The sequence below is a fragment of the Thrips palmi genome, unplaced genomic scaffold (assembly GCF_012932325.1).
Source record: "Thrips palmi isolate BJ-2018 unplaced genomic scaffold, TpBJ-2018v1 HiC_scaffold_15, whole genome shotgun sequence".
In the NCBI taxonomy this organism is placed as follows: Eukaryota; Metazoa; Arthropoda; class Insecta; order Thysanoptera; family Thripidae; genus Thrips; species Thrips palmi.
Window position 1 is genome coordinate 4653036 of NW_023144624.1, and position 25838 is coordinate 4678873.

The 25838-nt window shown below is 47.5% G+C and overlaps 5 protein-coding genes across 8 annotated transcripts; 3 read left to right on the plus strand and 2 right to left on the minus strand.

Moving 5' to 3' along the window:
* Positions 1-487: 487 nt before the first annotated feature.
* LOC117641777 (glycerol kinase-like) lies at positions 488-4867 on the minus strand. 2 transcript variants are annotated; one of them, XM_034379397.1, is made up of 13 exons: positions 4702-4867; positions 4281-4445; positions 3924-4182; positions 3635-3852; positions 3447-3556; positions 3239-3341; positions 3055-3165; positions 2721-2977; positions 2432-2637; positions 2213-2350; positions 2028-2114; positions 1599-1655; positions 488-1233 (listed from the first exon to the last, which is right to left on the minus strand). In XM_034379397.1, the coding sequence occupies exons 2-13, from the start codon at positions 4389-4391 to the stop codon at positions 1130-1132; spliced, it is 1761 nt and encodes a 586-aa protein (XP_034235288.1). In that variant the 5' UTR covers positions 4392-4445; positions 4702-4867; the 3' UTR covers positions 488-1129. The 2 variants fall into 2 exon arrangements, with proteins under 2 accessions (XP_034235288.1, XP_034235289.1); XM_034379398.1 differs by lacking the exon at positions 1599-1655.
* A 69-nt stretch (positions 4868-4936) lies between these two features.
* On the plus strand, positions 4937-6691 carry LOC117641779 (intraflagellar transport protein 46 homolog). The gene is made up of 7 exons (XM_034379402.1): positions 4937-5304; positions 5381-5541; positions 5622-5696; positions 5775-6003; positions 6091-6203; positions 6287-6414; positions 6562-6691. Exons 1-7 carry the CDS (start codon positions 5221-5223, stop codon positions 6663-6665), a joined length of 894 nt encoding a protein of 297 aa, XP_034235293.1. The 5' UTR covers positions 4937-5220; the 3' UTR covers positions 6666-6691.
* Positions 6692-6747: 56 nt separating this feature from the next.
* LOC117641778 (protein BTG4-like) lies at positions 6748-14562 on the minus strand. 2 transcript variants are annotated; one of them, XM_034379399.1, is made up of 4 exons: positions 14462-14562; positions 13509-14125; positions 13044-13302; positions 6748-12959 (listed from the first exon to the last, which is right to left on the minus strand). In XM_034379399.1, the coding sequence occupies exons 2-4, from the start codon at positions 13817-13819 to the stop codon at positions 12612-12614; spliced, it is 918 nt and encodes a 305-aa protein (XP_034235290.1). In that variant the 5' UTR covers positions 13820-14125; positions 14462-14562; the 3' UTR covers positions 6748-12611. The 2 variants fall into 2 exon arrangements, with proteins under 2 accessions (XP_034235290.1, XP_034235292.1); XM_034379401.1 differs by lacking the exon at positions 14462-14562 and adding an exon at positions 14263-14433.
* Positions 14563-16466: 1904 nt separating this feature from the next.
* LOC117641781 (cuticle protein 76-like) lies at positions 16467-25544 on the plus strand. 2 transcript variants are annotated; one of them, XM_034379405.1, is made up of 3 exons: positions 16467-16625; positions 16755-17291; positions 25390-25544. In XM_034379405.1, exons 1-2 carry the CDS (start codon positions 16614-16616, stop codon positions 17289-17291), a joined length of 549 nt encoding a protein of 182 aa, XP_034235296.1. In that variant the 5' UTR covers positions 16467-16613; the 3' UTR covers positions 25390-25544. The 2 variants fall into 2 exon arrangements, with proteins under 2 accessions (XP_034235296.1, XP_034235295.1); XM_034379404.1 differs by lacking the exon at positions 25390-25544 and having other exon boundaries at positions 16755-17468.
* On the plus strand, positions 22355-25544 carry LOC117641106 (larval/pupal cuticle protein H1C-like). Its single transcript, XM_034378219.1, has 4 exons — positions 22355-22422; positions 22501-22869; positions 24739-24783; positions 24871-25544. The coding sequence occupies exons 1-4, from the start codon at positions 22411-22413 to the stop codon at positions 25387-25389; spliced, it is 945 nt and encodes a 314-aa protein (XP_034234110.1). The 5' UTR covers positions 22355-22410; the 3' UTR covers positions 25390-25544.
* Positions 25545-25838: the final 294 nt, after the last annotated feature.

The window sequence follows — 25838 nt, forward strand, 5'->3', positions numbered from 1 at the left end:
AAGCAAATTACATGCTTGACCGAGCTCACGGCGTCAACGTACGCAGCGCGCCTCGGAGGACTTGCCTTAGATCGCCGGGCCGGCCGCCAGAGGGCTTTGCCACAAGCACGGCCAGGAGCAGCGGCAGCAGGGACCGCGGAGCCATGTCACTGGCGTGGCGCCCTTCTTGGCGTCCCCGGCCCCGGCCTTGCCCCGCCCCAAGCGATAACGGCCCAACGGCCACGGGCCGCACTGTGTGCAGCAGAGGTGCCGATCCTCTAGCGCCACCGCCACCAGGAGCGGCACTGCGACCGGCAGTGGCAGGTGTAGACGTCGACCCAGAACTCTGTCAGCTACTCTGAGGACATGTCTGCAAACATTGCAATCCCTAAAAAAAATTTTTTTTTTTTAAGGTTCCCCTTTTGTGCCTAAGAGAAACGTTTATTTCTCGTGCAAGCATATATTGTCACACATTCAAAATAGTTGGAAAAAGAATTGAAAAAAAAAGTTTAGCTTTGGTTTTTGTTTATTTCAAGCTGCTTTCATCAGGGAATCATAAAACATCAAGCAATGCAACAACAAGCAACAGCCTTAGCTGCTTTTAACAACAATGCTGACTGAATCTGACTGAAAAAGATCCTTAAATCTACTGACTAGAAGAGAATTCTGGTCCATGAGAAGATAAATAACAGACCCAATAAAAGGTACCTGCATTCCCATGATAAAAACTAGAAAACAAAAGTTGAGCGGTTACTTATGACTAGTTATGTGGAAAAGCTCTTCAGCTGAATTTGTTCATTTACATATTGTAGTGTGATGATAATAGATGACACATATTCAATAATATCACAAGCAAACAAAAAACTGACTACAAAAATGACTAAAAGAACAAATCACATGGAAAGAGGAGAAATTCCCAGATGTAAAATAATAGTTTGATACTTCTAATATCAATTATGAACACATGGATGTTGTTTCAGATTGAAGGTAAAATATTTTTACACATTGTAGAGGAAAACTAATTCAATGTTTTCAACTAAACCAAAAAAGTAGCATTATGGTACATGTTTCTTTAAGGGAAAGGCAAGAGCAGATATAATCATACTATTTTGGTTTCCTTCACTCGTACTCTGATAGATTCTTAAGGTTCTTACACTTGACCACTTCGCCACCGGGCAAAAACTAAAAGACCAAGTGTCGTCAAAAGAAAGATGCCAGCTGGAATAGTTGACACCATTGATGAATGTTTATCTCCTGCAAACAGACATTGCAATACAAAATTTGAGAAGAAAATTACATTCATCATAACAGCAATCTGTAAAAAGCCAACATAAAGCTTGAACTGAACTATCTTTTTCAAAATAGTAACAGATGTGGAACTACACGACAGTGATATTGGCCTACGCCTACTCAAGCATAAAATTAAAACGAGATGAGAGAAGGGAGATGATGATACCTCAAACACAAACTTTAGGATCCTTTAGGATGAGAGAATCAAGAAGCAAACAAAAATTATGTGTTTAAAACAACTACATTTTACAAACCAGAATGGATTTCAAGAGTTTTTAAAAACTTACTTTCCAAACCCTCCTCTGAGACTGAAAGTAAATTTAACTCACCACTTGACATGTGGACTAGGCCTGAGGGCAATGAAGCCAAAGCCACAGGAAGCGCATCTTGAGGGAGCAAGGCAAAAGATAATGCATGTTAAGCTTTGCAACAAAGAATGAAAGACATGAAAAATGTAGATGGTGGAAGATAAAAGAACCATTAACAACACCAAGTTACCCAATGAGGACCAAGCATGAGGCTTTTAAGGGAGAAATGCAGGGATTCTGACTATTTCTGGACACTAAGGTGAAGTGTGTATGGTCATGCCATGAAGGTCTGCATGCTTTGAGTTCACTTTACAACCTATAATGCATTTTCTAAAACATTGATGAATGAAAACTTTCACCAGTTGGAAGATCTTTAGCCATTTTAGCATTTGTTTTTAACATAAAGTCTTGGCCTGGTACCTTTCATATTTAATAAACTCTTTTACATACCTTCTGTAGGTTCTTCTGTTGGGTCCACATCCCAGCCTAAACTACGATCAACAGCTTTCTTCCATTTAAGATGAAGAATTTCTCTTTCTGAAAATAAAACGCATATATGAAGAACAATCAGGCATCCAATAATGTACTTGACAAATTAATAAAACAAAACAATAGATCATAAAGAAACAACATACCATTATCCGTCATACGTGGATAGAAAATATCACAGGGAACATCAACAGTGTTATCTAAATCCCACACTGCCACTCCTTCAGCAATACCAGCTGCTATTGCGGCACCTAAGGCAGTAGCTTCCGTCATCAGGGGACGCACTGAAAACGTAGATCAGAGAAATTAAACAAATGAGTTATTGGGATGTGAGAATACTGTTCAAAAATTGTGCCAGTACACACCAACAGGTATTCCGCTGAGATCTGCCTGAAGCTGCATTATGTAGTTGTTAGCAGTCATACCCCCATCAACTAATAAACGACTCAATGGAATGTGGCAGTCCGCATTCATGGCATCCAATATATCACGGGTTTGGAAACATGCAGCCTCTAAAGCTGCTCTGATTAAATGTCCTTTCTCAGTCTCTTCAGATAATCCGCAAATTACACTAAATAAAATAATTATTGCAACACATCAACATAGAGAAGGACCACCGCAGAAGCCTACAGTAATATATTTCTAGAGACATACCTTCTAGCATCTTTTCGCCAATAAGGGGCATACAGCCCCGAAAATGCAGGCACAAATACAACATCACCGACTTGACCAGTGTAATTAGACAAATCCTTGATTTCTTCCATTGAATCAAATAAGCCTAAATTTTCCTGAAGCCACTTGATGGCTGCCCCCGCAACAGCAACAGATCCTTCCAAGGCATAAACTGGAGGCTTGTTGCGTCCTAGTTTGTATGCTACTGTGGTCAGCAAACCATGTTTTGATTGAATAACCTGGGACACAAATACAACAATTGAAGGTAAAGGGGAGTTAATTAGACTTGAAAGAATAGTCATCAAATGAAAGTTACCGAATTTCCAGTATTGTACAGAAGGAAACATCCGGTTCCATAAGTGCTTTTAGCTTGTCCTTTTTTAAAGCACATTTGGCCAACTAAAGCTGCTTGTTGATCTCCTAAACACTGAGCAAAAAAGGCTACTATAAGACTTTGTTGATAAAATTGAGTGAATGAAAATGACTTACAATAGCCTTACTCCTGATATTGGAACACCACTTAATGAGCCTGCAGTGATGTATCCATAAACTTCAGATGAACTATGAATGTCTGGGAGAATTTCTTTTGGTATTTCAAAAAAGCTGGATCAAAATAAATAAAAACACAAAAAATAAAACATGGTGAGAATTAATAAAATGGGTTAGTTTTGTGCTGAATACAAAAAAAATTCATTGCAATTTACTCACTTCAATAGATCATCATCCCAGTCTAATGTTTTGATGTTCATTAACATTGTTCGTGAAGCATTTGTGACTTCAGTAACATGTAATCCACCATCTGTCCGGCCAGTGAGATTCTGGAAGAAGAAACAATTTCAAATAGGTAAATCATGCCAAAAAATTTAGATGCTAGGAGTAAAGTTTGAAAAATTTACCCATATTATCCAACTGTCAATGGTACCAAACAGGCAACGACCATCAGCTACTGCCTCCTGAACCTCTTTAACATTATCAAGAAGCCATCGTAGCTTGACAGCAGAGAAATAAGTACTAATGGGCAGGCCACATAATGGCTTCAAATACTCTGGATCATGATTGCGTGCCTTTTTTACCAGACGGTCAACAGTTTCTGAAGTGCGCATATCCAGCCAAACTGAAAACGTGACAACATAAAGTAAATGTAGTAAGTGAGCTTGAATGAAATAACCTGAGGAAAATAATTACCAATTGCGTTGTATAGAGGCTTTCCACTAATGACATCCCAAACAACCGTTGTTTCTCTTTGATTACTGACACCTATTGCAACAATATCATTTGGGTCAATTTCCAGATGTTTCAAATTCTCTACTGTCTTTTCAACACATTCTAGAACAGCATTCATAAGAACTTGAGGATCTTGCTCAACCCATCCTTCGTTTGGGCAAATTGATGGCACACTGACTTGATGATATGTCAAGACTTCTGCTGTCTGAGCAGCAAAAACCTTAAAAAAAATAAATTAAAACTTAAGAATTTTAAAAGTACTTGTTAAGTAGGAAGCTAAATTATGATGAATGTTTAAGAGAAAATATATTTACTCACTAAGAATCGAGCACTGCTTGTGCCTTCATCAATCGCTCCGACTAGAGGGCCAAATTTTCCATATGATCGTCTTCGGTTCATCCTTCCCAAAAAGTGATTAGCAGCACACATTGATGATAGGCAAACCAGCACTAGGTCTCACATCTGTATTTTCTTCTCATTTTCCTGAAACAGAATTCTTAAAATGAGGGAAAGAAGTACCTCAACGTTTCAATCAGCTGTCATTGAGAAGGGGAGGATTTCCAGCACAAACTTGAATGGAGGAATGTCATCATAAGCAAAACCATGAGAATAAATTCATTGAAATTTTTGCTTGTTTTAACAGCGTGAAAGGAGACTTACAAACATCAGTAACATCAGATTTAAATAGATTATAAGTAGTTTATGGTTAGGAAAAGAACTGTGGGAAACAAACACTTACCAATAACTGGCAACTCTATCCTTTATTGATTCTTTTAAACAATTTTTTAGTCAATGGGCTCATTTTGTCTGCCAATATGAAATAATCAATCAGTGTAAATGAAGAACAATAACTGTCTGTAACAACAACTACTACAACAACAAGAACAAGTTCTCACTTCCCCTCCTTCCCCCCTCCTCAACCTGCCCACTGCCCCCTCCTTCGATAGGCTGATCCGACTATAGCAGCGTATCCTAGCAACCAACTTTGAATGCAAACCAAAACAATAAACATACCTGAATATAAACACATGAGACTGTGCGCATGGTGACATTGGTCTTTCCGACTCGAGTTTTATTCGTTTTTCATCAACAGGAATTAGAACCTATGAATATTGAATCATTACTGTGTATGACTGCATTTCTGCTAGGTTTATAAGTTACATTCACAAGGACTGTATTGAGACAAAACCGAGTGAGAATGTGCATAATGTAGTATTTATCGGGGTCTACAGCCCTACAAAGGTCTTGTATCCTTGACATGTATGATGAGAGTATAGATGTATCTGATGCAGAAGAGGTGGCAACACCCCCTTCGTCTGTCAGTGGTACTCGCAGGCAAGAGGTATAAAACAGAAACAAGAAAGTGAGTTTTCAAAGTCTGGCATAGAAAATAAAATTATGCATATTTTCTGTTGCAGAAAAGTGCTGTACAAGACAAGGCACTTAGCGGTATGGCCACAATAAGAAGACAAAGCCTTGCAGCTGAGAGCACGCTGCGCCCTGGCAGTTCAGATCAATCTGATAACACTGATGATGACGATGAGGATGATGATGATGTGAAAGCTGCTTATCTAGAAGGGTATTGAGAAGTCTCTGGTTATTTTTTGGTATTATTTCTTGTCTTTAAGAAGGAAATCTCATAATCTTTTGTTGATGTAGATCGTACGATCCCCAGGAATTCGATCATCTTGCTGTAAGCACTGAAATCAAGGAGCTTTTTCAGAATATCACCAGGTAGTCATTAGTTCAAAGACAACAATGATTTGGTTTGTTTACTCTGATATGACATTAAAAACATTCTTTTGCTGTTAGGTACACACCTCAGAAAATAGATTTAGATTTCAAACTGCGGCCATTTGTACCAGACTTTATACCAGCAGTGGGTGATATTGATGCTTTTCTGAAAGTTCAGAGACCAGATGCCAAAACTGATGGTGTCGGTTTAAAGGTTTTGGACGAACCATGTGCAGCTCAAAGTGAGCCTGCTGTCTTACATCTACAGCTAAGAGCACTGACGAAGCAATCCTCTGCAAAAGCTATAGTAAGTTCATCAGCTAATGTATGATGTAGATAATAGGCCTGTTTTAATATATTTAAAAAAAAATTATATCCATGGTGTATGTATTAGGTCGTAAAACAAGTTGAAGACGCCGAAAAAAATGGAAAAGCAATTGAGAAATGGATAAAGGACATAAGTGACTTGCATCGCTCTAAACCTCCACCAACAGTCCATTATACGAGGTAAATGTGGACTGCAAGCAATAGATTTCAATTCTTCACCCAAAACTGAAAAGTATGTGTGTTCACCTTATACTCTGTTGTAGGCCCATGCCTGACATTGATAGTTTACTTCAAGAATGGCCTCATGAAATTGAAGAAAAACTCAACTTGTTTGGTCTTCCAACTGCTCAGTTGGACACCACTTTGCTCAACAGCATCGACATAATATGCGGTGAGTAGCCTCAAGGGATAACTTGAAATTCGGACTACCATTTTCTTGGCTTGCCAAATTTCTACCTGAATTTCAGTATGTTCATAGCTCAGCATAATGAAATATCAGTAAAGGGTCTATCTGTGCTAATTAAGTTTCCAATTACAGGATTACTGGATATTCCTGTGTATGAGTCAAGAATACAGTCCCTTCATGTTTTATTTTCATTGTATATAGCTGTTAAAAATGCAAAACAAGGAAGTGAAAACTAATTAAAGAGTGTTAGCACGATAGTCAATTTTTTTACCTTTCATCATTTTGTGATTGTGAGTGAGGGAAAGAAAAGACAACAAATCATATTGTGATGCAAAACTATCGTCTATAATACACTGACAACTGGTACAAGTCATTAATTATTCAACAGTTAAATCTCTCAACATAGAAAACAAGAGAATATATCTTCCTTTCCTATCAAGAAACAAAAAATAAGGATGGCTTGGCTCCCAAATTAACACTTAAAAAAGTTTGTCACCATTCCCAAAGCATACATTAATTGAAGAAAAGTTAAAATAAACGCCCAACAAATTATTAACCAGAAAACATTCTGAGTGACACTAAAATTTTACAAGCACATTCAGAACACCTGAAAGTAAGGATTTAACTCATTGGTTTTAAATTATTTGTATGTGATCAAGGGAGAGTAAATAAACTTTGAGACTCATTTCTGACATTGTGAGGTACAAATCAAACTCTATAGCCACTATGCTACCATTTCAAGACAAAAACCTTTGGAAAACCAGAACATAACAATCAACTTTTGACTAAATGGCAACAATAAATCCACAACTGGAAAACAATAAGCTATACAAACAACCTGAATTAAAATGCCAACAAAAAAAGTTTAAAACAGCTAGCATTACACTACCACTAAGAAGTCCTGTAACCATTTAGGATTTCTCAGACACACACATTAATCCAGATAATTGAAATACATTTTAAGAAAAGTGAAAAGAATTAAACAAGGAAGATTTCACAAACACATTTGAGACTTTCAGCCCCAACACGCGCAAAAACACAGTTATGACGAACATTTCACATAACAGGATATTGTTAAGACCAGAAAAATGTGAGATGATACGAAGATTCAGAAAGAAAAATATCTTTGTTGATCATTACAAAATAAAAATGACAAGGCACTTCACTAAACGAAATTAACAAAGAGGGCTTCATGGCAACAGAACTGCATAACAACAGACTAAAGATAATTAAGACAGGAAAGGTCTGAATCACAAAACTTAGTTCCAATTGTAATTTAATTGTATCCTATGCAAAAGGAGAGCACTGAAGTTTTCAGACAGGAATCATGACTGTGCTGGTAATCAGTGACATAACTATGTACAACCTGTAACAATGGGCTACTGGAACAACAAATTTGTAATAAATTGACTGAAATAAAGAGCAGTATCTAGACAGTCATAAAGCAAAGCTCCAAGAAATTAATTTTATGTTCAAATCCAATCACATAACAACTTGATAAAAAAGGGAAAAAACAAGTAAAAACATTACTGTGCTACAAAAGATATATAACACAATTCAGTTCTGGCTCGAGAGCTCAATCCCTACCCTTACAGTCCAATGTTTATGCTATCACAAAGCATTTCCTCCTAACCCACACAGTTCCTTCAGAACTACAGTCAACAAGGGAGAAAAATAATTCAATTGTCACTGAAAATAACATTTGCAGAACAATCATAACTGAAAAAAGACTTAACTCATCACATGAAGAATGATTGGTTTTGTTAGTAAAATATACTGGTAAATGACTGTTAGACAGTGATCAATACTGGAATCTCTGCTGACACAAATGTGGAAAAAGGGAGAAGGCCAATAGACAATCAATAATTTTGCAAACCCTGCCAAGACAAAGTTTCTTATGCCTTAAGGTCATAGAACAGGCCATCAGTCAATGAGGTTCACCACAGCTAGATGCATTATTAACTCCTCACAAGCCACCACAATACCACCAAAACACAAAAGAGGGTATACTAAGTGATTGGAGAGGGCTTGAGTATAAGAGACAGCCCCCTCTATAAGTTACAAGTCATGTCTAAATTTAATTGTTGAGCTCTACTCTTTACATTATAGTCAAAAGAGGTTATTATGTTAGAAGTTAAGGATACATTAATATAAAATTAAGTATTAATTTTTAAAAGAGAGCGTCTTTTACCAGAAACAACCACAAAATATATAAATTGAGAGTTGACATTCAATCCATTACCATATCGTGTCTAGAAAAATGCATCTAAATAACCTCTCAATGTCATTGCACAAAAGAAAAATTAAGAATTGCAATATAATGATTAGAGTATATAAATGAGAAGCATACTGGTTGATTTAAGGTGGAATGCTACACTTCTGCGCTCAAAAAGCCTACAAGGAACATCACTTTCTAGACTGGTCTTCAGCAGCTTCAGTACATACAGCTACTGCCTTCAGGTCATTAAGAAATTGTTGCTACCTGATAATTAATTAATACAGTACTCAAGTCATAACCACATGGTGTGGCCTGATTGTATGAAAAGATTCTACACTAGGCATCAACAACTAAGAAGATAGTAACTACACATTTGTCGTTCATAATTGTGAGGGAGTAAACATCAAAGGAAAAACCATATGATGGTGATCAATTCATAAATTCAATTGTGTTGGAAAGCGAAAAGTCTTCTAACAGTAATACTTTGTTATGATAAACATGGACAAGAAACAAAGATATATCAAGAAATGAAAGTTTGAATTATTGAATGTTATAATACAATTCAATGCAGTGAGCATAGACAACTCATATCACTCAGGCCTTCAAGAAGTAATTACAGGGTGTCTCCCTGTGACATTAACTATTTAAGCTCAAATAGCATCTAAATGAAATTAAGGCAGGCATTACTTGTGAAGTCCACAAAATTAGAGGGAATGACCCTTGGAAACTTGATTTATTCACAGCTAATCTAAAACACACAAATGTATACCTCAAAATAATAGACTAACACTGCTAAGCGGACCTCAGGACCAGAAGAAAAGTTTGCATTGCCCACACACTAATGAGTTAATAGAAAACGAGAACACTGAGAAAGCATTGAGAATGATCATTGTACACACTAATTCCTTGTACATGAGGTTGACATTTTCAAAGCAACATACAAGCTGCCGACTTGTGCCTTGGTCATAATATAAATGATATGAAAGTTTCATCCAAGAGAAAAAATGCTGCCACGAGGGCACTAACATAAATAGTTGAGTTGTGAAACAAAAGCAATGCCTTCAATCAAGATGCATTGAAAAAATATCACAATAAATGCACAAAACATACAGTAGGCACCATATAAATCTCTAGACCTTAAATCCTTTTCTAACATTGTCACTAATCAAGTCATTTCACTTTTCAAATAATGTTTTGTCATTTTTCACAATTATCAAAGCCATAGAGCAGCAAATCACCTTCCTAGTACAAACGAATTTAATTAATGTAACATGCCCCAACTTACAATGTACCATTATGAGCTGACATTAGGCCCAATAGAGCAGGCTTATAGAATAGGAGGACAAACTTGGTACTGAAATACAAGGATAAATGCAGGGAAATCATTTTAACCCCCCCACTTGTAAGGCCATCAAGAAGATGTAAACAGAATCCCAGATAGACTGAACTGGTTGCTTCAGCTCATCTCCAGTCAAGTGCACTCAGATTTTGAAATCATTCAAATGCTGAAATATATTTAATCACAAAAGTATCATCCTCATAGAACATTAACTGGCCCCCAATATCTTTCCCACATCATCCAACAGTTTAAACTCCTGCATGGCAAACAAACCAAACAAAAATAAAAATAAAAAGTAATGAAACAAACGAAGTTTTTCATGACCTCTCAGAAAACAAAAATAAATTTCTACCCTAATCAAATAATTGTCAAACCATGAAGATAAGGGAGGTATCCAAATTAATAAAGAGAATGGGATTATAGAAATGCATAATAAAAGTTGCAATATGGTCTACATACATTAAAATACACCCCACAACAATGGCTCCATTACTAAGCAGGTGCACACAGCTTCACTTGCACACCACACGGAACTAAAGATCATCATAGACACACAATCCCACACAAAGATACTAAAACACGTGCCTGCCTGATCCAACTGAGCAAGGTTAGCGAAAACAAAACACTAGAAGTACCATCCAGGACATACACTCTTCCTCCCACCTTACACGTAATTTTCATTACAATCTATTGGTTAAGTTTGAAAAAGTAAAAACATACAAAACAGGAGCAATCTGTATTGAGAAAAAACAATATCCTTTCAAGAGTGATTCCACATCAAGGATAAAACTCACAGCTCATCTATTTATAATAGTCATGAACTGACATCAGATGGCTTTCTCAAGGCACACAAACAACATGAAACGAACTGCTTGTGGCACAGTGACCAAAGTTGCCAAAGCTTGACATGGCAATAAATAAACCCTGTGATAAAAAGTATTAACATTCAATTACACTAAGAGTTTAATCACAACACTTTTCAAAAAACGTTTTTAGAAACTTAAAATATTATTAGTGATAGCATTTGGTAACAGGAGTTGATGAATACATGAAATGAATGAAAATGGACAGAGACTATTTAATTTATGATCAAGTACTGAAATTAATTATTCAAGTACTTTAAAATAATATTTCTGCTTTGATTAAGCAGTTTTAACAGCATTGGCAGTGTAGCAAACAAAAATCAACCCTTGTCTTGATCAGGCCATTCAACAACAATCAAACAAAAGAGTGGTACCCATGAAGTCTGGAGTTACAATTAGGCTCAACATTTACAATTTCTGAAGTCTTGCAGATGAAGTTGAGCAAAATTCTAACTTTCATTTTTAAAAATCTGACTTATCTGGGGGCTCAATTGAAATTATCGTTCCAACGAAACAAGCAAAAATCACATACATCTCATTTCCTGAGTAAAACTGAGAAGACACTGCATAATAATGGTACCAAATTACACATTGCACAAGAGATAAGACTTAACAGTTCCTCCACAACAAAGCTAGGAAAAATCAATATTGGTACCAAGTCAGTCATTGTACTACAGTCCACTAAAACTACTTCAGCTAGAAGAGTGCCAGTTACCTCATCTCACTCCTAAAATTCACTGGAAGATATCTAACCCTGGAGTGAGACTGGAGTCACCCAGAAAGCACCTAAATGTTACTACAATAAACAATATGATAACTAAGTGTTGGTATGGATTCATGCTCAGATACCAAACAGAACCACTCCAATGACATAGACACACTTAAAATTTAAAAATCTTTCAGGCATGATTTTCATAAGAGCTTGTCAGAATCACAGAATCACAATTTTAAGAGAAAAACAAAACAAAATGCACACAGAACAGGTTTGGAGTGGGCCAATACACAACTGCCGAAAACAATTTACATGCAATGACGTCTTTGTTCTCACCGATCAGACCAAAATTCATTCAAGAAAAAGAAAAATTAACAGTTGATAGGCAGTGTAAAGTTGTTGCTGTGCGGATCAGCTCCTTGGTCCCAAACCATTAGTTGAAATGAATACAATCCGCAATTAAATTACAATTTATGAAGTAGTAATGTTTAGCATTAAGTTCCGAGCATGAAAAGCACACAGCCTGTGACTTGGTACCAAACTATTCAATTGTCACAAAAAGAGGATTTCTACAACATACATTTGTCACATTTGAAGTCCTAACAATCAACACTTAATCACAACAATGTAAGCAGTGACAGCTAAAATATAGAACTGTACAAACCTGAAGCAGTAATAAACTACTACACATAAAAAGGAGGATTCACCTATGCCTTGCCAAGTTAATAAAAACCTACTAAATAAATCATATGACACTCACATGAAACAAACAATTTTTCTGTGATTGAAGAAAGTGCTGAAGAGATTGGCAGTGGGTCAAAGACCAAAACTGGGGAGGGAAAGAAAAAGCATCTTTTAGATCTAAGAAATCATGCACACCACTGCGGCAATAAAAATCAACTTTTTCTCTTCGTCTTAACACTAGAAAATTACTTTGGCCATAAAACATATTTCTGGGACAAGATGGTCTTTCTTTCCCTAGGCATAAAACTTAAAACCAATCTCAATGCATTGAAAAGAGGCAATCACATGGCAGCACACAACAACTCTCTAAACTTTGAGAGTTGGCTTGTGAGGAGCCCAGTGGTAACGGGACCGGGGAGGAGAGCGCATCATGTTGGGGGGAGGTGATGCAGCCATCCATGGAGGAATCATGTACCACGGCTGCAAGGGGTGCGGATACGAGAGTCCAGGCCAGATCTTGCGTCCACCTGCCTTCGACCCTTGCTTGGGGCTGTTCTGAGCACGCCGGTTGTTGTTATGGTTGTTGCTGTTATGATGGTTGTTATTGGTGGTGGCTGAAGACGTATTGACACTAGAATTTGAGCTGGAGGTGCCAGTGGGACGATGATTGGGTCCCGATCCAACAGTAGCAGTGGAGGATGAAGGGGATGTCACCTATTAAGATATAAGGCAAGGCATTGATTAGAAACAAGCTTGCAGCCCAACCAATCTGATTGATATAAATCTTTCAGACTGTACCTTGGTTTTGGTATCTTTGGCAGCCGACTGCGCAGTTGGGTTTGAGCTGGTCTGAGATGATGACAACAAAGGCGAGTTTGATTGAGATGATACATGAGGTGAAACTTTGGTCGATGCAGGAGACTTCACAGACACAGTAACTGCGGCAGGTGTATCAAGCTTCACTTCAGGGGGGCAGTTCTCAACCACCACCTTGACCTCAGTTTCCTGGCCAGGGAAAGACGCAAGGGTGCAGTAAGACCCCTTGTGTTCTCCAAAACTGAAAGTGAACAAGAGCAACACTTCAGTAAGTACAAACCCAGACTAATCAAAGGGAAAATAAACAACCTTGATTTAATTTAATTTAAAAACAGAATGGAAAGGTCAATCAGATAGTTTAAAATAAAATCTTACAATATAAGAAAATTCCTATTAAGATTACATCACTAGATCAGAAAATACAACACATAAAACACAACAACTCACCGGCAGCACACCTCTTTGGGGTCAACCCAAATTGTCAACTCCACAGGAAGCTTAAGGTCTTCATACTTCAATCCACAGGCCACAGCAGCCCGTTCGAGAATAGCATCTCTGCGACTGCATTCGTTGACTCGAATGCAACGATAACCCTGACCCTTGAATGGCTTGTCAGGAAACCAGTGGTTTTCAAATCGTTGCATAAGAAGGTCAGACAAGTGAGTCTTGAATCTCTCCAGCTGAGCTGAGTTGAAATTCTCACTTCTCTCAATAAGTCGAACTAAAAACAGCACAGCTGCTGATATTTCGTCTCTCATTTTGATGCTGGGAACTCTTGAGACAATATTGCGAAATACAGTGCAAAGCCAACAACAAACTGGCACACATAAGTGAGTAAGGTCAGCCAGTCAAGGCAAAGTACAGGATGTACTTTGCATAAAATAGGGCAATTTGGAAAAGCCACAATGTTATGAAAATATTTAATGGAAGCTCAAGTGGTACGTAATGAGGAAAGTGAGGCGGTAAACCAAAACAGCCACTAGACGAAGGTTTGCTTGAAATGCGAGGTTATGTTGCAAACTGGGCCCCGAGCGTGCTGCTCCGCCAGCAGGCTGATGCACTATCTGCGCACAAACAAACACACGAATCACAATGCCGCACCAGCACAACCAGAGGGGCGCTGGACACTAAACTGGGGTCAATTGAGTCCAGTAAATTAGCCAGAGATGTAGATACAAATATAAATATTGCACCATGCCACCTCATTCAACATTAACAGCAGGCTTCTGCAGGTCTAGACATGTTCAGACATGTATACACAAAGGACCACCGCAGAGGATGAACTACTTTTCACACGTATTTCTTCAGTTTCATAAACCATGAGATGAAAGAACATCCCCAAAGTAATAATTGTGTTGTGTAACAATAAATAACATTGTTTTCATTAAATTTGAACGTACCTAACACCACAGATGAACTTGCAAATTGCAACGTGAAAGGCGAAACAAATGACATGCTGAACTAGAAACCGACGATACAAATATGGCCAAGAGATCTCGGGCGTGCGGCCTGGGAATCAGCAGTGCGGTACGCCGCAAACCGATTTTGGCCTTTCTTTAGCCTACTTCATGAAAACTAGGGGCTCAAAAATTTCATAAAAACGCACACGTGTTAAATTTTAAACGTCTTAGGGCTTGAATAGTAGCAGAACGCGATATTTCAGAAAATCGACCACGTGAGAGGTGAATGACTCCAAAAGCGCCCCTAGCGGAGGCCAGACGAATGAGAACGAGGCCATGCCAGTGGCCTGTTGCCTGCTTTCTCCACTAGATGGCAGCACCGACCAAGCTTAGAAGTGGCAAGCGAGGATAAATTCAATGAGTTGCAAAAGACTGTGTTGAATAAATGCAGGAGCGGTGCCGTTTAACACAGTCATTAAAAATGTGTGATAAATTTTCCCTTGTCATCTTGATTGCATGCAATGACAACCATGATTATCAAGCATACGGCTGATCGTTATTGAGGGAAGTCCCACGAGAGGAGGGAGCGAGAACACCGCAAATGCAAATGGGCTGTTTGTTGACGACGGTTAGAGCAGGTTAGACCTGACGCCGCGCCTGTTTTCTTTATCCGAAGTCTGTGGCGTCTTGGGCCGCGCGTCAGCCGGGTGGAGCGCTCAGCGCGCGGAGCTATGGGAGCAAAGGCGGGCCGCAGAGTCACAGGGGACGGAAACAACAACCTGATCCTGACCTCATCCATCTGATATCGTCTGGGTGGGATCGGATGTCCGGTCTTTGCCGAGCCAGTTCATCAAACATGGCCCGACCGGCCTGGCCCGGCCTGGCCCGGCCTTGCCCGGCCTTGCCCCACATCGAACCCCCGCGGAAACCGCCGGCCGGAGGAGTGCGATTCGTATTGCGGGCGGCGGGCCCCAAGTGCAGGGCGCAGGCCAGCAGGGCCGACCCGGGCCTGGCCGCAGGGGCCGCAGGGGCAGGGCGGTCGCCCAGGTCAGCCGCCCCAGGGGAACCGCCGTGTGTTTGTGTGAGTGCGTGTGTGTGTGTGTGTCCTGCGCCGCACAAAGGTATTGTGGCGCCAATAAGAGAGGTGTCGTATCATTCATGACGACGCGGCGCGCGTCGCCAAAACGCAACCGTCGCCTGCTCGGCCTGCTCGGCCTGATCGAGAAGCTTGCGACACCAACTCGCGCGTGCCGCGTGCGGCTGCGGCCCCAAACCGCGGGCCGTCATGCTATCTCGACAGTAATTAGGTCCCCGAAATGATTACCTTAGCAGTGTAGTGCCTGTCTCCGACTGCCCCTCGCTTTGGGGGAAAATCCCCCTTCTCCTTTTCTCCGCCTCCAACGACGAGGGTTCGGGTTGAGGGGAAAAGGGGGGGGGGGGCGATGCAGGGCTCACTGCAGTTGGGCCCCGTCTGCATCCCACTTTGCTCGGAACCAAGAGCAAGGACAAGCCGGGTCTCCCCCCCCCCCTTTCCCTTTCCCCCGCCTCGGACTCCTTTATGAGACACTGCGAAGAAACACGAAAAACGAGGCAGTGTAATGACTTTTTCAGTCAAATAAATGCAAGTATGCCAGGGATGGGGACGGGGAGGTGGGCGGCAGAGACAGACTCAGAGCGACGATTTGAACTCGCGGTAAAGGCATTATGGGGAGTAGAGTGTGTGTTGTTTCGAGCCCAAGTCGAGGAAGGTCTCGGGGTCATCCCATCATAATCTAGAGCAGCGGCACGAAGCAGCCCGATGGGTTGCCTACCCGCAGGCGGCCCGCTGCACCCCGCGCACTCTGTGACACGTCTCTGTGATGGTCGTTCTTCCAGCGTGACTTCCAGGCTCTGTCCAGGACTTCAGAACTCCAGGACTCCAGGAGGGACTCCAGTCACTGCAGTGGCGGCTGCTCGGCCTGCCTAATGGCGGCTTTGTTTGGAACCCCCGCCACTTCCGTCCCCTTCCAGTGCAGCCAACGGCAGCCAACGGCCGCCACCCTTCCACTCGCCGGGCGTCGCGGCGTCGCCAGGCGTGGTCGAGTATAAAAGGCGCCCGGGCCCAGACAGCAGCATCAGTCGCACCAGTGACTACTCACCAACAACCATCACCATGGCCTTCAAGGTGGGTGCCTGTGCCTGTGCTCAGAGTGTTCAGTGAGCTCGTCGCGCAGCGGGGTGCCAACCCTTCATCCGAAGCATCGAAAAGTGTTCAACGCGTTCTAACCATTCGTTTGTTTCCAAATTTGCTCAGCTCGTCGTCCTCGCCGCCGCCTTGGCTGTTGCCAACGCTGGTCTGATCGGCGCCCCCGTGTCCTACGGCTACGCCGCCGCCCCCGCCGTGTCCTACGGCTACGCCGCTGCCCCCGTGGCCGTCGGCACCCCCACCCTCACCTCCCAGTCCTCCAACACCCTGAGGTCCTACGGCAACCAGGGCCAGATCTCCCACGAGAGCAAGACCATCCAGACCCCCTTCTCCAGCGTGTCCCGCTCTGACGTGCGCGTCAGCAACGACGCCCAGATCCTGGCCCACACCCCCGTCGCCGCCTACGCCGCCCCCGCTGCGTACGCCGCCCCCGTCGCCCACGCCTACGCCGCCCCCGCTGCCTACGCCGCCCCCGCTGCGTACGCCGCCCCCGTCGCCCACGCCGCCTACGCCGCTCCCTCCGTCTACGCCGCCCCCGTCGCCAAGGCCGTCGCCCCCGCTGGTCTCCTCGGCGTCGCCTACTCCGCTGCCCCCGTGGTCTCCCACATGACCTACTCCAGCGGCCCCATCGCCTACGCCTACTAGGTCAAGTCAAATCGTCAGAGTCAGAGCCTCACCACTGTTCACCACTATTTATTGAATCGAATCATATCCGATCCATGACTGAGATCTCGAAGCGCGAGTCACCATGTGTACATAAGGCCATCAAACTATTTATTTGCCCTATTTATTGAAAATAAATTATGGAACAAATGCAGTAAACACCTGGTTTTATCTTCTATCCCCCCTTAACAACGTATACAGAAAGTCCTTTTGAAAGGAAAACTCCAAAGTTAGTAGTTTGACAAATAAATACGGCACAGCAAGCGTTTTTACATTGCCCACGCCCTTATAGAACCACCAGTTGTGCAGGAGCAGGCGAAGCAGGCGCGCCGACGTGCCGCCCCAGGGCAGGCCGGGCATGCAGGGGCCGAGAGGAACTCCGGACCGGCTCACTGCCAGGGTCAGGGCCAGGGACACGCCGCGCCGCGCGCCTCGCCTCCGCGAACGCCCCCCGAGGAGAAGGCGAATTGAACTCGCTCCCGGTCGCTTGTCGTCAGATCCAATGTTGTCGGTCGATTCCCCCTCGGGTCGAAGTTGGCAATACCATGACTTTTTCGGGTTTGGTCGTCTAAAATCAATTGTTGAACGAGGAAATTTTAGCCATACTGCAGTGACTTCAACGCAAGACGCCCGTTGGTTTCTGCCGATTTTGCTATTGGACGAAATTAACTGCGATCCTTCGTCCCATTCCGACAAGTTCTCAGCTCTCCGTGCGGGCGGCACCTTGCTCTGCCAGTGGGCTAGTGGCTGTGGTCATGCCGCCCCGACACTGTAGGACGCACGATGCCAGTGCAGTCCTGCAGTCCGGCCAGCCGGCCAGCGGGGCAGCCGGCCAGGGTCTGCCGGGGCCTCCTGAATTATCGACAGCATCTTGACACCGGCTCGTTCCCAGCCGTGTGGCCTCCATTCGCGCGCCCGCCTCTGTGTGTGCGCGCGTGCGTCTGAGTCTGTGTGAGTGTGTGAGTGTGCCCGCCACCTATGGAGCGTCAGCATTATGATGTGATTACCGTCATCATTGTCCGTGATCATCGCCGTCATTAAGATGTACCAAGATGTACCTATATGGATTACGCGACTTCCAGTCACACGAAACGGACGCTTCGGAGTGAAACACAGTCAGCTCGAAAGAAAGGCGAACAATAGCACAGCGACCTACGCGCCGCGTAGTCCTCGGCGCGTAGGGCCGGGAGCGCCCGCCGACCAGCGGCTAGGCAACCGCCAACGCGCGCGAGCGGCAGTGCTGCCTAGGCCGGGCGTCGCAGGCGGTCATGGCGGGTGCGGAGCGGCCCACCACATGTCCCCGTCGTCGTCGCCGTCGTCGTACGCCGCGGTGCCACGCCCCTCCCGGATCTAGGTCAAGGCCGCGCGCGCCGCGAGCCTCGACGACTTTTCGGCCTTTCTTCCGACAGCACTTTCCTCTGTCTTCCTCGCACGTGGCGTGGCGCGGCGCGGCAACATCGGCGGGGCGACCACCGGCCGGCCAGCCGATCCAATTTCCTCGTCGAATATGGGCCATGGAGGGTCGGTCGCTGCCTGCCCGCTGCACCGGCTGGCCCGACGAATCGCCTTGTCTTGTCCAAAACGCGCCGATTACCGCGCGATGCCAACCGCGATAAGCAGGCTCGTTCCGTCCGAGCAGTGCTCCGTCGCTTGTCTCTCTCGCACTCACGGGGCGCCCCGTGGGAGTCCGAGAGAGACAGAGCGACGACGCGCTGTTCGGAATCGGCCCGCTGGCCGAGGGCCGCGAGGGCCGCGAGGGCCGGCAACCCCGGTGGCGGCGCGTGGAGGGTCGCCGTCGGCTGCCCGTCGGCCACCCGGAGGAGGCCCTGTCCCTGTCACTTCCGCGCGATAATTGCCAATGAATTGGCCGTGGAGCAGCGCGACGCCGCGGCCGCAGCGCCAAAGGGCAACGCCGGCAACGCGAGATGGACTTCCGCACCGCGCCGCCACGCCGCCACGCCCGCCCGGAGGAGGGGGAGGGGTCCAGCCCGGCCCCGCCGGCCAGCCGCACGCAGGACCACGGCGGCGGCGAGACGGCGGCAGGGCCGGGCAGGGCAGGGCCACCGGCAGGGCGACAGGGGACCTTAGAGAGGCCAGTGACTCGACTCGTAAGTGCGAGGGCGTGGCGTGGCGGCCGCGCGGAAGCGGTGCGGCGCCAAGGACGGCGGCGTCCTGGACGGCGTCCCGCACGCCGCGCGCCCAAGGACCCCGAGAAGTGGGCGCGGCAGCGCGGCGGGCCGGCGGCGCGAAATGAGGAAGATCCATCAAAATTTGGCGGGTTGACGCTGACCGGTCGAGGCGCGGTAATTGTCGGACAAACAGACAAACATCCGGCCGGCCGCTCCGCCACTACTTCCTCGACTCCCTCCCGCATCGGAATGATTGGCTGGCCGGCCAGGCCGCCAGGGGCAAGGCGCAAGGCAGTCTCGTCCTGGCGGGCGGGGCCGCGCATGGAGCCGCCGGCCGGGCGGGGCGGCAAGCAGCGAGGACTCGGAGGACCGCCGTGCTGAGTCACCGACTCACGCGAGTGGCATTGTAGAATAGTGGAGCACCTTCGCCTATGCACCCAATGCACCCATTGCATCGATCCCACTCTAAGTCTCAGGCGACACTCGACACAGCTAATCGGTTTTCCTCTCAATTTTGCTCTAGTGCTCCCTGCGGTCTGTCTTTGGAAAAGGGCGAAACCGGCTGGGAGGTCCCGTATACAGTCAGAACACGAACCGCTCTCAGCCTGTCGGCCTGTCACTGTGAGGGAAGCCTCAGCCCCGTGCAGTTAGGACCCTGGCGGTCGTGGGGCGTGCCGGGAACGTATCAGGATAATACGAAGTTGTCAGCTTGCCGCCAGAGTATTTGTCGGCTTGCGATACCGCACTGCAACACCGGCCTAGGTGACCGGGCTAAATCCCGCCGCGGTAGGTCAGGGCGGGGCGGCGCGGCGCTCGCGAGCTGGAGGCGCTGGAGGTCGAGGGCAGGCCTGTCCTTTTGTTTCGACGGCGTCGCCATGGCGTTGCAGTGGCGTTGCCAAACCCCGAGTGTGCGCGGTGCGGCGGTGCGCAGAAAGGCGGCCAGACTCACGCGCCGCGCCTTCCAGATCCGCCATCCGCCTCTCGCTGCAGTTCACGTCGTTACACGTAAACCGGGCGGGGACATAAAACGCCCGGCGGGGTGAAGGGGCAAGGATTCTGCGCCGAAACAGGAACGGCAGCCGAACCAGCCGCAGAAGGTCCTCTTTTAACGCCTCGCCTTACTCTAAAATCAAAGGAAAAACTTTTACCAACCAAGATATTTTCCAGAGTGCTTATCAACTTTTTTTAAAATTTAGATGGCAGCATTGAAAGGACGCTCGATCGAGAGCTCGAAACGTATTCATCAGCCCTCGGCTGCACAAGCTGCAGGCTGCAGACGCCCAGCATGCACACCTGCCCTGGCCGCCGCCCCGGGCCCTGCCGCCGCCGCGCCGCCTGCCGCCGGTGCGGTAACTGCCGCAGCCCCGGCCGAGGTTACGTGGGTTGCGCGGTAGAGGGGCACCGACACCGGCTGGCCAGGCTGGGCTGTCGCTACGCTTCTTTGGCCGGATGGCATGTAGACTGACCGTGGCCTTCTGGAACTAACCCACCGGCAGGCCGGCAGGGTACGCCAGCCTGTTCCGAGACCCAGACCCAGACCTTCACAGACCTCAGCCTCTCTGTGCCCGGCCCGCCCAAGGGCCCGCCCTTTGTCCCTCTCTCCCCTGTCCGCGTGCCTCCCGCAAAACACGGCCAGGGCGCAGCGACGCGGAGAGAGAAAGGAAGGGGAAGGAAGATGCGGCAGTGGCCAGGGCTACCGTTCGTTCAACGACTCATTGGTTGTTTTTCAACACGTTTCGTACTTCATGGAGGTGAATTTCACGCCGTGGTTAGGGTGGGGACAAACCGCTAAGCCAAACCCTGTGCTGCTGCTGCCGCAAGACGGCTCCTCCCTTTGCACGCCGAGTGACAGCCAACGTGGTCATTCATAATGGGAAAGTTAACAGAGCGACCAAATCCCTCCGGTTTTGATTGGTCCGTGAGCAGGCCGGAGAGAAGAAAGGAACAGGGAGTCGTTGATACGCAGAAAGGGAGTATAAGGGAGAGAAGGGAGCAGAGGAGAGGTCGTGGCGAGGCGGGGCTGTGACCGAGTCAATGCCACGGCAAGGTCACCCACTTGCAGACTTGTGGCCCAGCGCCCCGCCCCGCCCAGGACCAACGCCCGCCGCTGCACCCAGCCAGCCCAGCAGGCACATGCTCCGGAAACGTACCCTGCCAAAAGTCGTATCGTAAAAGTCGGTGTTTATTTCGGTCCCGCCGCCGCCGCCTTGGCTCGCGGGTCGTGTCGCCGGCGTCACTGCACTGTAAGTTGTAACTCACCGCCTCGCCTTCTTTTCCCGCCGTATTTTTCGAGTGGCGCGGCGGGCGGGCCGGCAGGGTGGCCAGAATGGCCAGGGCCCGCCAGGGTCGGTGGACGCGCTATTATTGGTTGTCATTAATTGCCGTAGCTAGGCGGCGTGCGTGTCGCGCGCTCAGTGTGGCCGCCTCACGTTTTGGCCGGTTTTCTTTTTGGCAGGGTTACGCAGTGCTGCCAAGCGCTGCCAATTTACCACATCACCCACCACGGTAGTGCCAACATCAAGGCAGTGCGAAATTGACATCCAACTCGCGTCCATTGGCGCGAGGAGTTTACACTCTGTTCCATAGGACGACAGAATGCCCGGTTCAACTAAGACGCCTAGTTTCCGGGCCGCTAGCCCTGCTACTCCACAGAGTGGTCCAGAACCCTCAACGTTCCGCGAGCACCAACCAAACGCTGCAGCAGTCACCCGCGCTTCAGGCTTCTTCTTGCCTCCAAAACTTGTTCTTCCGGCCGACCAAAACAAATCGCCGGCATTGGGTCTTCAGGCCAGACGAAGAGAGAGGAGGCGGGGCGCGGCGGGGCGTGGCGGGGCGTGGCGCAGAGGATGTGAGTGCCGCACGGGGAAGCTGCTCGCTGTATATAAGCGGGGCGGGGCGACCGCAGAGGCATCATTCGATCAACTCACTTCCACCACACAACTCAGAGCCACCGCTCAAACCAACCAACAACAATGGCATTCAAGGTGAGATCCGTAACCCAATCAAACGCACTTTGAGTAACCTTTCTTTGAAGTTTTGACGAACGTGTCTTTGCTTTGCAGCTCGTCGTCCTCGCCGCCGCCTTGGCTGTTGCCAACGCTGGTCTGATCGGCGCCCCCGTGTCCTACGGCTACGCCGCCGCCCCCGCCGTGTCCTACGGCTACGCCGCTGCCCCCGTGGCCGTCGGCACCCCCACCCTCACCTCCCAGTCCTCCAACACCCTGAGGACCTTCGGCAACCAGGGCCAGATCTCCCACGAGAGCAAGACCATCCAGACCCCCTTCTCCAGCGTGTCCCGCTCTGACGTGCGCGTCAGCAACGACGCCCAGATCCTGGCCCACACCCCCGTCGCCGCCTACGCCGCCCCCGCTGCCTACGCCGCCCCCGTCGCCCACGCCTACGCCGCCCCCGCTGCCTACGCCGCCCCCTCCGTCTACGCCGCCCCCGTCGCCAAGGCCGTCGCTGCTCCCCTCGGCGTCGCCTACTCCGCCGCCCCCGTGGTCTCCCACATGACCTACACCGGCTCCTACGGTGTGCAGTACGCCTACTAAGCTGTGATACCGTGACTCTTATTTATTTCACTATTTATTTACTTAAATGCGCCAATAAATAAGCGTTGCAAAAACTCAATATCCTCTATTTATTTTTCAATGTTTGCGGCAGTCAATGCACTTGCACACTTTGTCTACGACAGAGTCAAATGTTACTTATATTTTGAATGTGGCTGTCGGGTGTATTATGCTAACGCGACTGCACAACACAATGCGGTTCGGTCCGCAGGGAGCAGCCTCGCCCACGACCAACCTCAAAGGCAGCTCAGCTGTTCTTAGTCACTGCCGAGGTGTGTGGCCTCGAACTGCCGTGAGTTTGAATCGCGACTTTGGATGTCGAGGGGTGGGCCCACTCTAATCCCTGCTTGTTTCGTACGCTGCTACAACGAAAATGTTTGTTCCTGTAGTTGCTTCCTAGAATGCTGAAAGTCTGTTGAGGCCTAACAGCGCTGATAATTATGTGAACCCCAGGACGGCCATAGGACCGGCCGCATCTCAAAGGTCACGCTATTTCACACAGCCCCGAAGACAAACGCCTGTGCAATATGTGAGGCAAACGCCTGTAAGTAGGCAAAAAGCGTTGCTGAATGGAGTGGATAACTCACTACACTCACACTGAATTTTACATAATTTTAGTCAGTGGCATACATTTACACTCAATGGTACATAATTTAAGACGTGGCAGACCCCTTTACTAGGGCGTCGTTGATGGAAGGCTTGAACCCTAGGGGTAACCAATCAGAGATAATCAACCTAATAGCAATCAGTGAAATAATCAACATAATCCGACGTAATCACAATCATTCTTTTGGAGATTCAATTGCATTTTGACCAACTTTGTGAGGTGACGGCTCCCAAACTGGCTGCGGTCAAGGCCTTCCCGAGGAAAGGCATGAAAGAGTAGGAACTCAAGAACACTAGGGCGTCGAGGGAGGCCTTTGACCGCTGCTAGATTGGACGCAGTGGCCGTCCAAAGTCAGCAAAAACGGCTACTGTCGGAGATTCATTCAATTTTTGACCATTTTTGCGAGGCCACTGCTTCCAAACTGGCTGCGGTCAAAGCTTTCCAGAGGCGGGGCATGAAAAAGTAGGGTCTCAAGAATACTAGGGCGTCGAGGGAGGCCTTTGACCGCTGCTAGATTGGACGCAGTGGCCGCCCAAAGTCAGCTACTTTCGGAGGTTCATTTACCTTCCTACCATTTTTGCGAGGCCAGTGCTCCCAATGTAGCTCCAGTCTAAGCCTTTTCTGGGGGAGGCTTTTGCCTGCTTTTTCCCGCAGCTATATTGGATGCAGTGGCAAAGTCAGCAGTATTTTATTTTCGACACTTTGACAGCTTTCTGAGGCCGGCGCTCAAACATTCTCCAGTAATATCGTGTTCCTTTTCTTTAAAAATGTCAGTATTATAAAAATTATGTCTTGATAAATCACCGATAATCACCAATTATTTCCGGTAATGCCTAGTGATCACCAATGAGCTACATAATAATTCATAGGTGATTGTAATAAGATTTTTGGTGTGACTGTTCTGAGAGCGCGTACGTGACTTTTACGTAGTTACTTCCCCCTCACCCCTCGCCGTATTGGGAGGCCGCCCGGGCCGCTCGCCGGAACACTCCCCGTCCTTGTCTCCCCGCCGGGTGCGAGAGAGGCAGACACCGCGTGCTGCAGGCAGGGGAGGGGCGAGCCGGGCGCGGAGTGGGGCCCCAGGGAGACGTGCGTATAAAAGCAGCAGTATCAGGCGGTATCAGCATCACTTGATCCGCACCGATCAACGAGTCAAAATGGCATTCAAGGTAAGAGCCGCACCGGGCCTGTCGCTCGCTGGTGCCCCGTGCCCTTCTTTGGCTCCAGGAGGGTGACCGATACTCTTTCCTTTCCAGCTCGTCGTCCTCGCCGCCGCCTTGGCTGTTGCCAACGCTGGTCTGATCGGCGCCCCCGTGTCGTCCGTGTCCTACGGCTACGCCGCCGCCCCCGTCGGCTATGCCAGCCCCGCCATCGGCACCACCCACGAGAGCACCGTGCGCTCCCTGGACGGCAACGCGGCCGTGACCACCTACTCCAAGGCGGTCGACACCGCCTTCTCCAGCGTGCGCAAGTACGACAGCCGTGCCAGCAACGACGCCCAGATCCTGGCCCACTCCCCCGTCGCCGCCTACGCCGCCCCCGCTGCGTACGCCGCCCCCGTCGCCCACGCCTACGCCGCCCCCGCTGCGTACGCCGCCCCCGTCGCCCACGCCTACGCCGCCCCCGCTGCCTACGCCGCCCCCGTCGCCCACGCCTACGCCGCCCCCGTCGCCAAGGCCGTCGCCCCCGCTGGTCTCCTCGGCGTCGCCTACTCCGCTGCCCCCGTGGTCTCCCACATGACCTACTCCAGCGGCCCCATCGCCTACGCCTACTAGGTCAAGCTCCCTCTAGTCACCGTCAGTACTTCTAAGCTCTCCTCCTCCGACTGCCAAGTCCAGACTGAGGCTGCTCAGCGGCCCTTGCGTGTACATAACTTCACCTGATTCGACTATTTATTTGCAATAAAAAAATGTGATATGATCAAATTGAACAACGCTTTTCTTATTAAACTCCCCATCGTGTTTTCGCCGAAGAGGCGACCGATTACTGGGCGGCGTGTGTGACATCCGCAGACGTGAGAGGCGTGGCAACGCCAGGCTATGCAGGGAATGCAGCCGGTGGTGGCGGCCCCTCAGAAGAAGACCGGCGATGAGGCAAAAAAAGAAAACGTGAAAAAAATGGGGAAGTGATCCGTCCTTGAGGGCCGGCGGCGGCCGGCGGGCAGGCCACTGTTGCACACTGAGCAACAAAGTGTAGTGGGAAGCGAATCGACCTTTCCGCTCGA